Source organism: Eucyclogobius newberryi, unplaced genomic scaffold (genome assembly GCF_026437365.1).
Source record: "Eucyclogobius newberryi isolate DKJ021-1_F unplaced genomic scaffold, fEucNew1.0.hap1 SCAF_14, whole genome shotgun sequence".
NCBI classification, from domain to species: Eukaryota; Metazoa; Chordata; class Actinopteri; order Gobiiformes; family Gobiidae; genus Eucyclogobius; species Eucyclogobius newberryi.
This window is the reverse complement of record NW_027315768.1, coordinates 27,143,934-27,159,352: the sequence shown is the minus strand read 5'-3', so window position 1 is coordinate 27,159,352 and position 15,419 is coordinate 27,143,934. Positions and strand designations below refer to the sequence as shown.

At 39.5% G+C, this 15,419-nt stretch overlaps 1 protein-coding gene across 6 annotated transcripts in view; it reads right to left on the bottom strand.

Moving 5' to 3' along the window:
- stxbp5l (syntaxin binding protein 5L) overlaps window positions 1-13,864 on the bottom strand; it is a 209,402-nt gene extending 195,538 nt beyond the window's left edge. For all 6 annotated transcript variants that reach the window (XM_072445162.1, XM_072445164.1, XM_072445166.1 and 3 more), the window contains exon 1: window positions 13,357-13,864. In XM_072445162.1, the coding sequence (XP_072301263.1) occupies window positions 13,357-13,533 (177 nt within the window). In that variant the 5' untranslated portion in view covers window positions 13,534-13,864. The remainder of the gene's footprint in view (window positions 1-13,356) is intronic.
- Window positions 13,865-15,419: the final 1,555 nt, after the last annotated feature.

The window sequence follows — 15,419 nt, the reverse complement described above, 5'->3', positions numbered from 1 at the left end:
AAAGATTACAGAAAATGCTAAAAAATGAGATCAACCAAATACGTGTGTAAATTGTTTTTTTTAAGTACCGTAACATTTAACTCTTCAGATCTCTGGGGGTAATGAATAATTAATTGTATTTGTATTCGGATGTGCAATTTATACACATAATTCTAAACAACGCTGCACCACCTCCTCGTAAAAGATTTGTCCAGCTTTGCTCTGAACAGACCAGTAGAACATCAAGGTCCACCTTTCACAATGACAGCAGACTCACCAAACTCAGCTCAGCCTTAGCACAGCCTTCACATGCAGCCTTCACTTACAAAGGCATTAAAGGATAGAACAAGCTCCAAGACAGGCTTAAACTCCTTCTTTATCTGGGGGATTTCTCTTGAAATGCTAGAAAAATCCTCTTAGAGACTCAGCACTGTCAGCACAGATTTTATAATCACACATGGGATAGGGTAATGTCGGCCTATACGGTCAATTCTTATGCAATGCTACAGTATTCTGGATTGTTGAAGTGTGATTACTTTAAATAAGGCTGTGTTGTTTGATCGTAAATGTGTAGTATTTGAATGTATTTTGATTGTGTTTGCTAATCTGCCCATGGACTACAGATGGAAATAAGCATTGGCTAAACCTGGTGCAAAACACCTCTTCTTTCATTAGAATAATGTGTTTACACATGGTCCCTGATTTTACAAACTAGAAAACTAAACTAAAGCATAGATAGGGGCATGAACTGAAAAGGCACGATCCCCACTTGTGGCTAGTTTGGTCCTAGGCACCACTTCCTCACTAGGCCGTTGTACACGAGCTGGAACATATGGTGCAAGGAGGTCGCTTAAATAGCCTGGTGCCAAGTCAGTTAAAGATTTGAATGTTAAAAGCATGTTTGACAGGCAGCCAGTGAGAGGGAGGGTAAAGTAGAGTTCTGCTGAGGCCAGTATAAAGAGCATTGCAGTATTCCAATCTTGAATAAACAAAAGCATACAGGACTTTCTCTAAATCATACAAAGATAGAAATATTGCAAGAATATGGCTATGGCAGTACTTAACAGCCACATTGCATATTGCTATATTGTGCAGTCCTACCAAAAAGTACCAGGTATTGAGCTGCTAGTTAAATGTCAAACAGGATGAAAACGTGATGTAAATAAAGTCATATCAGCATTTTAAGAGAAAAATTACCACCATAAAATCCTCGACCAAGAACAAATGATGAGATTTTGACGTTTCTTATTCTCACTTGGCGAAATAAATACACTCATAATAATATTAAAAGCAGTATAAAATGAAGCAAAGTGGAAAAAACTGCGACAGAGAATGTGTATTTAAAAAAAAATGACAAAAGATTACACCAGCACAGCATGAGGCAGGCAGGCCGTCTGGACAAAGCAGTTTTGGATGGAGCCCACACAAGAACAGGCCTAATCTCTTCAAACACACACTCTTTCTCTCTCGCTCGCTCATTTCTCTTTCTCTGTTGAACAATGATGGCAAATGTGACACTGTTGTTCTTTTACAAAACCAATAACGAGTCTATTCACGTCCTTCCCTCTTTATTGATTTGAGCCGTTTCATTTTGTTTCACTGACACAAAGTGGAAAGAAATGTGTCACACCTTCTACACATGCTTTTCAAAGTCCTCTCTGTCACTAAAGCTGTTTGGTATTAAAAGCACACACAATAGACAAAAGGACTGCCTGTATTTTAGGGGTAGACAGTTATTTTGCAAGTCTTCTTTCACAACGAGCAATCGACAGTCGACTTGAAAGCATGTTTTTTTGGCTGGTGGAAGGTAAAAGAAAATAACTAAGACTGTGTTCTGTGATCTGACTTGAAGTTAGCCATGTTTTCAACACTAAGAAAATACCCAAAATATCAAAATCATTCATATAGTTTTTGCATTTTATTACAGTAACTTTAAAACGATTGGAGCGGCTGTCAATGTCTACCCCTCAAACACAGCTCGCAGTGATCCGAAAATGAAAAGAGGGACAGTTTGTGCTTTCAGTCAAATTCTAGAAGGATGTCGGGGTATCCAAAAGTAAAAATCCATTTCTGCCAATGTGATTTTTAAAAACTGCTCTTTGGAGACTTGAACTGGCACACTCTTACCAGGAATATATAGTTCTGAGTGACATCAATTATTGAAATTCTGTTAGACAAATATATCACAGTGTTTGTCATGTGGAGTGCGCACTAGTCAAAGGAAGATAATGTTTGCTGGAGAAATGGGTGTAGCCAAGTAGCCCAACGTGATCATGTGTTTTGGGATTCTTAAACATTGAACTATGGGCAATAAAGCACTATATATGTTCATAAACATCAACATTCCACTCAACTTCAATACCATGCATTTGGGATTTAAAACACCAAAAGTGACAACGATCAACAGATAACTTACAAAAAAATGGATGGCACAGACTGAACCAAGGAGAAGTAGAAGAAGAAGAAGAAGAAGAAGAAGAAGAAGAAGAAGAAGAAGAAGAAGAAGAAGAAGAAGAAGAAGAAGAAGAAGAAGAAGAAGAAGAAGAAGAAGAAGAAGAAGAAGAAGAAGAAGAAGAAGAAGAAGAAGAAGAAGAAGAAGAAGAAGAAGAAGAAGAAGAAGAAGAAGAAGAAGAAGAAGAAGAAGAAACTATGTCATCTTTCTGTTCTGTTTGTTGTATGTTTTAAGATATGAAGCTCATTTGCCGTTCAAAACCTGGAGCAAAGCTGTGTCTAATCTACAGTGCCTTCAATAACATGGTATGGTAATAAGCTTTTCTATCATGCAATCTGTCCATTACACATTCTGCTTCTATCGTAAAACTAAGATACAGAACGAACCTTTAAGCAGAACTAAATGTACCACAGTTTCTATCGCGTGAACTCTTAAACCTCAAGAACTTGGTGCTTTGAAAAATATGTACATGCATTTAATCTTGAGAAAATGACATGGTTACTCACCAGTGGCTCGACCAATCACTTGTAACAACCCAACTTCTTCAGAAAATCTTTCCAACGGGCAGCCACTCTGATCAAGCTCAACTCCTGCTTTTACCCTCAAATAATGTCGACACTGGAAAAGCGAATTGGCTGGAAAATGGCCTCAAATAATACAGAGGTTGATGGGGTCGCTCAGCATCGCGCCCCTGATTGTACTTCACAAGCCCCTCGCTGCATGTCTCGTGTGTGCGTTCCAAAAACTCTTCCGGATAACTACTTTCCATCTAGGCCTTTCGGTCTGACACCCACTCCCCCTAATAGCTCCCACTCGGGGCCTTCTGACAGCCAGTCGACACCGTGAGTCACCGAAGCCAATATGAAACTTGTGAAATACTGCAAGCTTGTCAAAGGGGAGGAGAAAACACCCAAACTGTTTATGCGGGGTGTCAGTGGTTGCAGTATCGAGGACCTGTGTCATACTGGGGAAAGTAATAGTAATCCTCACTCCTCGTCAAGATCCTGGCACAAGATTGGAAGTTTGGTTGGGGAGTTGTCAAAATAGTGATATCTAGAGTTCATGTGAAAAATAAATAGAAGGTTCACAATGTACTCTTTGTGTATCAGTGTTTTTAAAAGTAAAATCTATTTTAGTGCAATGCAACTTTTATTCCATCCCTACTATACTGTTAATTATGAATATGTGTACAAGATGGTATCAAAATAGGGGGAATGAACTTTGTGACTATTTTTTCAAACAGAGATACCTGATTTTGTAAATAAACCCTTCATTGCACAGTTTAGAAGGTATTTATACTGAATAAAAAAGGAAAATCACATCGATACTACAGTATTGGACAGAATTGGTCTTGATCCAAGCTAGTTTATGCATTTAAAATGACAGATAAACAATGACTGTGTGTTGAAATGTACATTATTTTCTATTCTAAATATTTTTTTACGATTTACATTCTGTTTAAAAAGAAAAAGTGTATAATCATTGTGGTATAAAAATCAAGTTTGAGATCTTATTATTGTGAATGATACTGCATTGAACATACATTTCCCCAAGGATACATTCCACACTTAAGACCACATCAGCATACGACTTTACAGACTAAAACTAAACCTGACTATACCTGGAAATAAACTGGTCTGTACCTGGACTAGACCATGAAACCAGGACTACAACCAGACCAAACCAAGTAGAGCAGACAAGAAGAACACAATCATAAAAAAGTATTTACCTACACACATTTTTATTTAGATAGTAATAAGGGCTTAACAAGAACAATTGGAAAATCAAATAGTATTTTTTGTGTGATTTATATTTGAATATAGTTTGGGATTCTGTTCAAAGTTCCCAGTTCCCTTCTGAGAAAAGCATGAAATCTGAACAACTAAACGACTCCAAGAAAAGTCTGATTTTCCTAACATGTTTGAAGAGCTATAAACTACAAGACCCATTTACATAAAAAGACACGATCATTAGTTTGTGATCCCTAATGAAAATCTGTGTTCCTCTTTTGCACATGGGATCATTTGCGTTGAAATAAAACTCCTCGCAGTGATGTCATCTTCCCCCGTTCACATATCATCAATACGATCCTGCCAAAGGGGAACAAACTCTCCTCTCAAACTGTTTATCCAGGGTGTCAATGGCCACAGTATCAAGGCCTCCATTCTTGCCGTCTCAACTGTAAAAAATGTGAATGTCGCTGCAGAAGAAGCGTCGTAAATACCCGTGATCGATAAGCTGAGCAGCGTTTATAGGAAGTGCTGATATGTGTGGGAGATGTGGGCCAAAGTAGCTCATCATGGGAATTACAGGCACCTTCCTTCTGCTGGAGGGCCTTTCGTACAGGAGTTAGTTAGTGCTGCATGTGGATACAGTCACCAGGCACAGGTCAATGTGTGTTTTAGTACAAATAAATATAGTTTAACGCTTGCGTAACGGAACAAAAGGTGAGTAAACATGATAGGATTTGTGTTTAGGGATGTCAAAATGCTTCCACGCATTCATTTATACTCCAAAAACTGGAAAATAAAGTCCCTTTTATCTCGCTGTTTGAGTTTATAAAGCTGGTGACATACTCAAATGGAAATGAAGGTGAATGAAAGCTAAATAGTTGTTGAAAATTGAGTTGTTTCTGTCTCACAATAATCATACCACTGAAATGTGTTATTGTGTCCTCTGTAACTTGGAGTAAGACACTGTTGATTGAGGATAAAATAAAGAGACAACAGTTTTAATAGACATAATTATAGTTTAACGCTTGCTTAACAAAACAAAAGTAGTGTAAAAAAGCTGGTGTTCTTTTTCATTTGAATTACAGTTTGCGTTTGTCACGTTTAATTCTCTTGGTAAATGGGGTCATGAGATCGGAGAGAAAACTTTGCTGAACAAGTATCTGTGTCAAATATATTATACAGCCATTTTACAAGGAATTAGGTTTCCCTATCACAGAAACCACACCAGCAGGGATTTAGGACACTGCGCTTATTCAAATATGGATTCTGAGCTCAAAGCTGCTCGTAGCCGTGCGTATTTGGTTCCATCTTCTTCTATGTTCTTGTGTTTTAGTTTACTTCACTTTTATCGCATGAAAAGAGGAGAAGACGAAGCTGCTCGAAGTGTGAAAAGGTTTTTGTTTACCATGTCAGGAGCAAACCCAAGCTTGATTATAACTTCTGATTATCATTTTATACTAAATCAAAAACATTTACATTTTGAAGTGTCTCAATCACAAGGCAAGTGAAAATGGCAATCAAATAAAAAGAAAAGGTTTTGGTGTAAAAAAGAACAGAAAATACCATTAATTTAGCAGAAAATATTTGTTCATTATGAATTAAGTCTTTGTTCACGCTTTATTATTTATTATTATTTATTATTTCCCATCGTTGATAAAACATTACAAATGCACTTTTTAGTCAACACTGGAAAAGGGCAAGATTTGACTGTTATGAAACCAAATGTAAAAGCTCATTGTGTGATTTTGCAGGTGGTCAGCCGGTTGATGTGATACATTTTAATGAGCAGATCATCATCATGTCAGTTACTCGCTGTTGAACGAGCAGAACTCATTGCATATGGAAACAATGCTTTTCCGTTGATTGAAGTTGCATATTAAAGACCTGCTTTGGATTTCAACCACATGGTGAACGGGGGGGAGGAGAAAATGGAACTTGCAGAGAGTGCAGTCAGCTGACGACCAGAATGCAAATGACACTCATTATGTCAGACAACAGTTGGACCAGAAGCGAGCCTCCAAATGTGAAATCTGAAGTATTTTTAGCACTGCAAGAGTCTGTAACAGTGTGAAATGTGGCGTTGCAGGGCTGGTTTATTCATTCAATTTAAGAGACATTTATACAAATTATTTTCTGATTATTGTATCCGATTACTCATTTCATCCAAGAACTAATCGCAGAGAAAAAATTGCGGTTAAAATTTGATTAAAATGGTCAAATTAAAAATAAAGTGGGAAGTTAACCCATTGGAATTGCGTGTAATCCATAAAACTTTGCGGTAGAATAAAAAGCAAACAACAATGCCGTTTTTGTGTGCAAAAAGCTCTAATCTACGTCTGTGCCATGTCTTCTGTTTTTGTCAATGTAAATCAGTTTAAAAATGCATTCAAAGGACATTCAAAGAACATGCTTTTCATAACATTACAGCAATGACTTGACTAGAAATAGTATGAAGTGGCATTACACAGAGTAAAGATTCTGAATAATCTACTTTAATTTCTGTCAAACTCTTTAATTGAGTTAAAACTGTTGTGTCGTGCTCTTATCTGAGCTGTCCAGTGCTGGGAATTTTACTGTGTCCATCAAGGGAGGTTTATAGACGTGTGGAAAAGTTGTAACGACCACTCAACGTCAGGGCTTATATAACTCAGGACTTTGTGGTTTTAAATGCATCTCGTCATGGCAGCTCTACTTTATCATGCTCTGTCGACACTGACCACTTCAGGAAGTCCCAGAATCTCCACAGCCCATGGAAAAAGTTTAGAGAAGATGATGCTTTTGTCGGCTGCATAGTTGGATCATTGTTTGATATTTTGGACATCCCAAAATCCCAATATTGACCTAAAGCAAGTTAAGACGGCAGCTTTTTTCTGTGCCAATGTGAGAACGAGTAAGTGCAGAACAGGAGGCGTGTATGAGGGGTAGGGGAAAGGGGAATTCTAAAGCAATGGCAATGCTTGAATGTAGGAGAATAATGATTACTCAAACGTGCACGAATCACTTGACAACAGTGGAAAACAAGTACATTTTTCATCCGTCGCCTTTAAAGAGATTTATATTTGGTGTGATCTCACAGCATCTGTTCCAGAAATGATACACGTACTTACAAGTCAGTTACAAAGCCTGATCTAATCAGATCTCAGAAGCTAAGATGGAATGGGCCTGGCAAGTACTTCATGTGTGTACTCCATGTGTATTATGTATGTTCATTAACACTGTCCCCACCAAACACATCATAATAATTGAGATGTGTGTCACCTTTACCTACATATGAATCACACATGTTCTAGTACCAAGCTATTTTTATCAAGTGCTAATTTAATCAGCTTGTTCTTTAAATAACTTTATGAATAAATTATAAATTCAGAATTAAAAAATACCCCAAAAGATTGACACTGAATTAAAGCTGGGCTCTCACACGCTCTCATTCATTTTAAGTGTTTGCTTTGCTTTAAAAGAGCTTTTAAAAAAAAAATTGTGACACTAAGCTGGACCACCCAAGCGCAGCCAATCACAGCACTGCTTTCAGCTCTTGAAAACACTTTATTATTACATGCAGACAGTGTGCAGCGGCCTCATTTTGTCACACAATTCTGCTCTTACTGGATACTCTTTATCAGGTCAAATACCCCAGCTTTAAACATGGGAGCAACAACATCTGAGTAAAAGTTATGTATTAAGTAAGCAACATATTCACATAATTAGATGTAAAAATAAGCCATTTCATAAGATAAAACCATATTCCACATGTTCAGGCCAGAGAGGTTTGTGCGAAGAGCTTTATGTTCTCAATACTCCATGGCTTAGGTGTCTATGCTCTGATTGCTTTGATTGCCAAGGGTTATTTTTACTACTGATGCTTTGAATTTCATGCAGCTTGAACTCAAAGCCAGACTCCAAAGCACTGCTAACCACAATTGGACAAAATGTATCTGTAATAGAATACGACGAGAATACTATGAAAGTGTATCTACTGCTCTTGATCGTAAAAGTATATCTTGTTCTACACGATGAGGTCATCTGACAGTCGGTCTGCAATTTGTCTCAATATCAGAGCAGCCATCTACAAATGCATTGCCAGTACAGAAAAGGCATGAGACTGGAATAATACAAATATCATAAACTGATACACGAACATGAACATACAAAAAAAGCCCTCCAGAAGCTCCTGTATTCTCGAGGGAGACCCGGCCAAGAGGCACCTCAGCAGACAGTTAACGGACGTAAAAGAGATTAATTCAGAAATCCAATGTCTTGAGATTTGAATGAGTCAGGGGAATACAAAAGTACCTGGAGCTTCAGTGAGTTTTGAATATAGTTCCAAGCCCAGGAAGCGTAGGAAAACCACATTCTGCCCAGTTCACATAACTCAACCTCACTTTTATTCACTTTCATTTAACATTTATACATTGGTCCCAGTTGTACTCCATTATTTTTTATGGCTTTGTACGGTTCAGAAACAGGGAAAGAAGATTAATATTCGATACCTATTCAAATTCACAATATTAATAATGAGCAAAAACCTTTCAAGTACTAGTCCTGGCCAATCCAAGGCTCCCTAAATTAATATTAGTCAAAATGTATGCTCATTAGCACGTACTACCATGACCGAATAATAAGAATAACACTATAAAACTATGATATGTATAACACTATCAACTAAGAATTATAAAAAAAAACTTCTGAAAAACGTCAGGACAGTTAATACCGGCTCAAATAAGTGGCTAAATGAAATCGTTTAGAATGGATTTGTATCTAGATAATCCGATTTTTTGACGAGCCTATTGCTTTGTGCTTTGATTTGGTTGGTGATTGATGGAACTGATTGGATTCCCTCGGCCTAAATGCTCTTTTCTTTGTTGTTTGTTGGCCTGCTGAAGGTGGATCTGATCCTTCACATAACAGTCTTCAGATCGATGTGCAGTTACAGTGGGCACAAGTACAGTACGTCCAGGAACAGCCCACACATTACAGGCAGCGCACAGCTTCGCTAGCATCAGCAACTGACAAAAACGGGAATTGTTGAGTTACGCAATGATTATTTAGCATTTTTTTTGTACATGATGGCACATAGAGAGTTTAGCAATAAGTGTTTTATATATGAAAAATACATATGGCCACTGCGTAAAGAGTACCTCTTACCCTCACAGTTCAACGCCCCTAATGGATGAAGGTGGCAGGTGAGTGAGATAGTTTGCTGAGGTTGGAGGGGCCTAATGGGACAAAGTGTCCGTGTCCGGTACCTGCGGCCTGAGGGCAGGCTATAATCAGGCCAAAACAACAATAAAGGCAGAACTGAAGGGCCAGTTCACGAAAGTACTGGTGTCATTCATCCTTGTTTACTGCTTTTGCGGGACACGAGACAAAGCCAGTGGTTTGAGGTCTGTTCAGTGCATTTGCTGTTATAAAACTTGTCAAGAGTAAAAGGTTAAAGAAGACACATTATGTTTTTTTTGGGTACTGGATCATCTCAGTTCACTTTCAGTTCATTTGTTCATTTGCCATTTGCTGTGTAAAAAAGACGTTAGATAAAAAGTGAAAGGAGCTCAAAGTCTATATCATTCATTTATTCATTCATTCAAGCCAACATAGGAGACACAAACCACATAGAAAAGACTTGGCAAGACACTATCAATACATAATTTAGAAAAGGAAATAGAAATGAAAGTGCCTGAGCGATGGAGCCGCTGAGTGTTCGTGCTGATTGTGTTTGCCAATTGGGCTGTAGCTCTGTCATTGAATTCTGAAATGTTTGCCGTGGGGAGTGGATTATTCTAGAGGGTATATGTGTGATTCTTAAGCTGTTTGTTTTTCTTGTAGACTGACAGCATAGTGCAAAATAGAAAAGTCACCAGGCCAAGTCACAGGAGAGACCTTTGTAAGGGATTTTCGAGCAATAAACACACCTGTAGTTGAACAAATGCAAGATGTATAAATGAAATGCCATACTGTGGAACTATCAAAGCAATAACACGCATGTAGAAAAGCAGGTGGTGAACGCTCCGACAGAAACGCTACAAAGTCCACCTGGAAATAACGCTGCTCAGATTTTGTCGCATACTTGCATTACACCACAGCCTGAGAAAATAACATTATTAGAGATATGTGTAATAGCTGGCTTGTCAGTGAGCATTACGCTACTTAAAACCAGGCCTCCGCATTGTTCATTACGTGTTGTCATTGAGCGATGGCCTTCAGCGCGGCGAACCTCCTCCTTAACCTTCCCGTGCCTTCCTCAGAGGCATTATCTCCTTTACCTCCCCTGCCCTGTGTCTCACAACTCGACAGTTCTCTCGCCGTAATCACCTCATTTTGCTTTAAATAGAAACAAGCCAATAGATTCATGGCGGCCCCGGGTACCACAAGCATCTCTTACATTCTATCTGCCTGCGATGCTATCTAAAGCTAATTCATTCCACTATAATCGGTGAGCGCATTTCCCAAAATAAATAAATTGTGTAAGTTTAGACGGAGTGGATCTTGTCGTCCTACGCGGCGTACTTAGGAAGCGAATCATGACTAAGTTTGAAGCACAGATGCCAACTCTTCCCACACACGCTTCACTCGCTCGAGAAATTTAACCCTTGAAAAGTCATACTTCTGTCTGAATGAAACTGCTTCAGGCGACTGAAAAAGATGATATGTAAAAGGTAAAATGTTGGCAAGTATATTTTGTATTTCTCAATGTGTAAAAAAATACGGGTTAGGGTTAAAAAATACAAAGACACTATGAGAAATATATTATAGTTCTTTTTTATGATAATACAATATTGTTTCATTATTTATTTATTCATTGTTATAGTTTTCAACATAAAATAATGGTAGTTTTCTTATACTAGTTCTGATGTTAGATGATGATCATAATAATAATTAAGGAAAGGTCTAATTTTACTTATTTATGTGATCTCTTTCAGTATCAATATTTAAAATGAGTATCTAGCTTCGGTACTAGTTTTAGAATTGATAAATGTCTTGGTTTAACTTTATTTGACAACTCTAATTCGAACATAGTTTTCCCCAGACACTCCAAGTCACGTTACAATTGAATGCATTTGTCACGGCCTGTGATGGTAGGTTATGTCGCAGCTTATGCACAGATGCCAAGAGTTAAATGTCAAGCATGAAGTAGTTTGCACTGGTCAGAGTCGGAAATTAACTGCCTACTTGGGTTTTGGCAGTCCACACCTCCCCTGAAATGACCTTATGGAATAACTGCCAAACAAAGTCTGTGTTCTATGCAATTAATCACATGAATCAAATCAAAATCACATCTTGTTAATATGGGGTAGGTCTGGTGTGATATGACAAAAAAGTTGATTCTGATTTTTCAATTGAAAACTAATAAAATTGTCTTTAACCTTTTTTAACATTCAATGCATGACAATTTAGCATTGTTTTAGATCTCTCAATTAAAAATACCCAAACATGATGATTAGAAATGACAAAATGTCTATCTGAATTATGTTAATTGTACAGTCTTATTGTGAGGGCTACACTCTAGAATGTAAACAAACCCTTACACGCATCACACTATTCATTTGCTACATTTTACATACTTAACATTCTGTCAAGCAGGTAATCTCCTTGTATATTTTCAAAATACCTAATTAAATAATGTTTTTGCTTCCAGCGTATCACTCTGCACTAGTCAGTTCTTGAAAACCCGCCTTGAAAACTTTCATTTTCCGTCGCTATGAAGTGAACAACTCTTAAGAGAAAGCACGCCGGTATAGATCAGTGCATTTTCCACTTTCTCACAGCTTGCTGCTTCCTTAAAGGGTCAGAAGGTGGTGCAACCTTTTGTTTTCTTGCTCCATATTGGTCCGTGTGCTTGTAGAGCTTGTGCTCAGCATGGGAAAGCCATAACTTTTACAGCGTGGAGGGATTTGTCTCTTGCACAATCTTTCAAACTCAATAACTGTCTAGGGCTTAATCACAAGTAGGCTGAGGTATTCAACATTGTTCAATTTGAATCTTGGATGACGATTGGGTTTAGTTGTGATTTAATTCAATCGAATTTAGAAAGCAACTGGGAGAAACTAAATCTTTTTCAGAAAAAGTGCAAACATTTTCAATCAGTCAATGCCAATCAATGCATTAAACACACTCCTACATCCCCTGCAGCAATGGCTATGAACAAAAGAGTCCTACTTAACACTATGATGAAGAAAATAGTGCATGTTTTGATGACTTGAAGGACATGATGACAGTCTCGCTACAAGGACACAGCTCTTATGATATTTTCCATTGCTTTCTTATCCCGGTCTGTCTCTTTCGGCTTTGACTGCTTTGTCTCTTTCCTCTGTGCTGCAGCATCCACTTCCAGCCTGTGAATCAAACCCCACAGGAAAAAAAAATCTATTTAAACTGATAAAAAAAAACACTGCATATTTTTCACCCGAACGCTTTATTTAAGATGGGATTTCCTTATGGTCTTTCTATATCATAAACTGCTGCAGCTAATTCCAAAATGCATTCAACAACAAGTCTGCTATAAATACCCCCAGCAGCACCACTCCGCCCCTCCCTCCTTCTGAGTGAAAAGCAGCTAGGACACTACACTGCAGGCTCCCTTTTGGCTGGTTTACGGTGCACTTTTTCCCCCCATCTGCCCACCAACCCTCCCTCCACCCTTCCTCCCCTCCTCCCTTCTCTTCCTCGAGCTAAAGGGAGGGACACCAGTTATGTCATCGCTTCTATACGCCAAGACCACTCGCGCGTTGGCTCTGCTGCTGATGCAACGCGAGGAGGACGCTATTCATTGACTCTGCAGCTGCTGCTGCTGCTGCTGATGCTGCTGCTGCTGCTCTGGTTTTATTGTATGCCACATGCGTGTGTGGGCTGCCTGCTGCATGTTCAGGCACACAGTTGTACGCAGACGGGGAGACTGGCTGCTGTACGACACTTTTGGCAGCGCGCATGTCCACGGGTGGAGCGGATTTCTGTCAGTAAACAGTGGCCAATGCGCTCAAGTTACAAGCCCAATTTGCACACTTGATCGTTGCAGTCGAATCACAGGGAACACCGAACTTTTGACACGAAAACAAAACAACACTGATCACTCTTTCGCTCCAAAACAAACTCTCAATGAACTTTCACTTACTGACATTTGAACCTGTTTCATCCAAGTGCATTTTTTTTTTTTTTTTTTTTTGCGTGGTTCGAAGTGGGTTTAATCCGCCACACACTCACCTTACATAGCTGAAAGTTTTCCGACACTAGCGTCTCCTGTATGTCGATTTCCTTGGGGGTGGGCGCCGTGGTGGGGGTCCCCGCCGCGCTGCCACATGATGGAGATCCCATCGTCCCGGCGCCGCTCGCGGGGGAGGACGTGGTCAGACCGTCAAGCACCTTCCGAAACTTCTTCATTGTCACGCAGCTTTTACGCAAGACCCGATTATAGACTGTAGAATAGTGTTAACTCGATGTAGATGCAACGGGAGCGAGTAGAAAGAGCAGCGGCCGCAGCGGGATTACAAATGTGTTGATTTAAGTGCAGTTTAAAAAGTCAACAGAGCTCCTCATCTTCTCTTTCTTGGCAGCGGTCCACAAAATGATGTGTTTCTTTTTTTGTTTAGGGTGACGGCCAATGTTGCAGAGGCAGGTTTCTCATATCAACACGCGCGGGCGGCGGGCAGTAGCCTGAAACTCAACTTCATCTTGCACGCAGAAGTAACAACCCACAGCAGAGGGGACATCGCATGGAGAACTTCCAGTAACGGGTCAATCCATTGCCTCTTCCCAAAATGCACTTTCACAGCACTAACAGGAAGAAGGAGGGGGGGGGGGGGGGGGGGGGGCGGGGGGGAGATGCAGAGGCAATGCAGTTAAACGCGTGAGAGCGAGGGAAGGAAGGAAGGAGTCCACGGTGAAGAGCGCAAAAGTCAACCGATGAATCACGGAAAACAAGTGGACAATTGGATAAAAGCCACTCTAGACTTGTATGTTTTCTATCTGCCAGTGTTGTGGGAGCGCCGCCTTCCCCGTAGTCCAGTCACGGCCACGGAGACGCGGAGACGGGAGCTGTCCGCGGTGCTGAAAAAGCAGCAGCAGCAGCGGCAGCCAATAAACCACGCCCCCGCCGCAGCGATTGGCTCACGGCTGTAAATCAAAGCTATGAGCAAGAATGAAGAAAAATATGAGGAGAGAACGTTAATAAAGGCGGCACTGAAGGGCCAGTTCACAAAAGTACTGCCGCCATTCATCCTTGTTCACGGCGTTAACAAGGAGACGAAGGCAAACGTGTGAGGAGGTGGAACTGTGTTGAGTTGAATTGTGTGTTTTCCCGGCTTGAGTTGGTCCCTTTGTGGTCGTGGTGTATTGCAGAAGGATGTGCAGAGTTTTGTGAGGGATTTTTTGGGGACATCATGTACATACAAATATATGAAAGAGTTGAAGTGTCATTTGAAATACAGTGAAAGGATTACAATTTAATATTTGTCTAAAGCTGTTTTCATAAGCCAAAGCTATTTTAATGCAACAAAATCCCTTCCTGAGATGCACTCTCACCTCACAGCAGGACGTTTGTGGGTTTAGCTCTCTGTGTGGAGTTTGCATGTCTCTCCCCGTGTCTGGGTGGGCTTCAGTTTCCCTCATCAACATAAAACATGCAAAGTACTGAAGATCCTCCAGCTATGGTCCTGACCAGGCCGAGCACAAGACCCGAAGAGCTGCCCCAGCTTAACCATATGAATAATATGTAGAACATGGTATGAAAAACGTTCTTTGCTAAAGATCTCTTCACAAAAGTTTAACAAACTAAGTGATATGATGAAACAAAGAACGGCCCTGACTCTCAGTTTCAGCAGATTCAGGATCTGAGGCACTCATTGAGTTAGAATTAAAGTCCTTTATTTAGAGGGATGCAAACACATTTCAACTAACAGGTTGGTCTTTGTCAGATCATTTAAAGTCATAAAAACAAATGCATATCTATATTTATAGCCCACATAAAAATCTAATTCATAATAATTTTGAATAATTAATATTTCATACAAACTCAACAATTGTGTTAAGGACATCAAACAAACTAAATTTGGCAAAACACTCATAATGAAAATGTGCAATATTAAATGAATGACTTGCATGTGCATCTTTTGTGGCGGCTGATGATCCTTCAAACAGAGGAAGAACATTATGGTTGATTAAGACCATAATAAGAAATACACAGCCTTGACTTAATCTTATTTCCTGTTTTTCAAATACAACATATGATTAAAACAGTTACATAAACAAAATTAAGATGTTTCGCACCA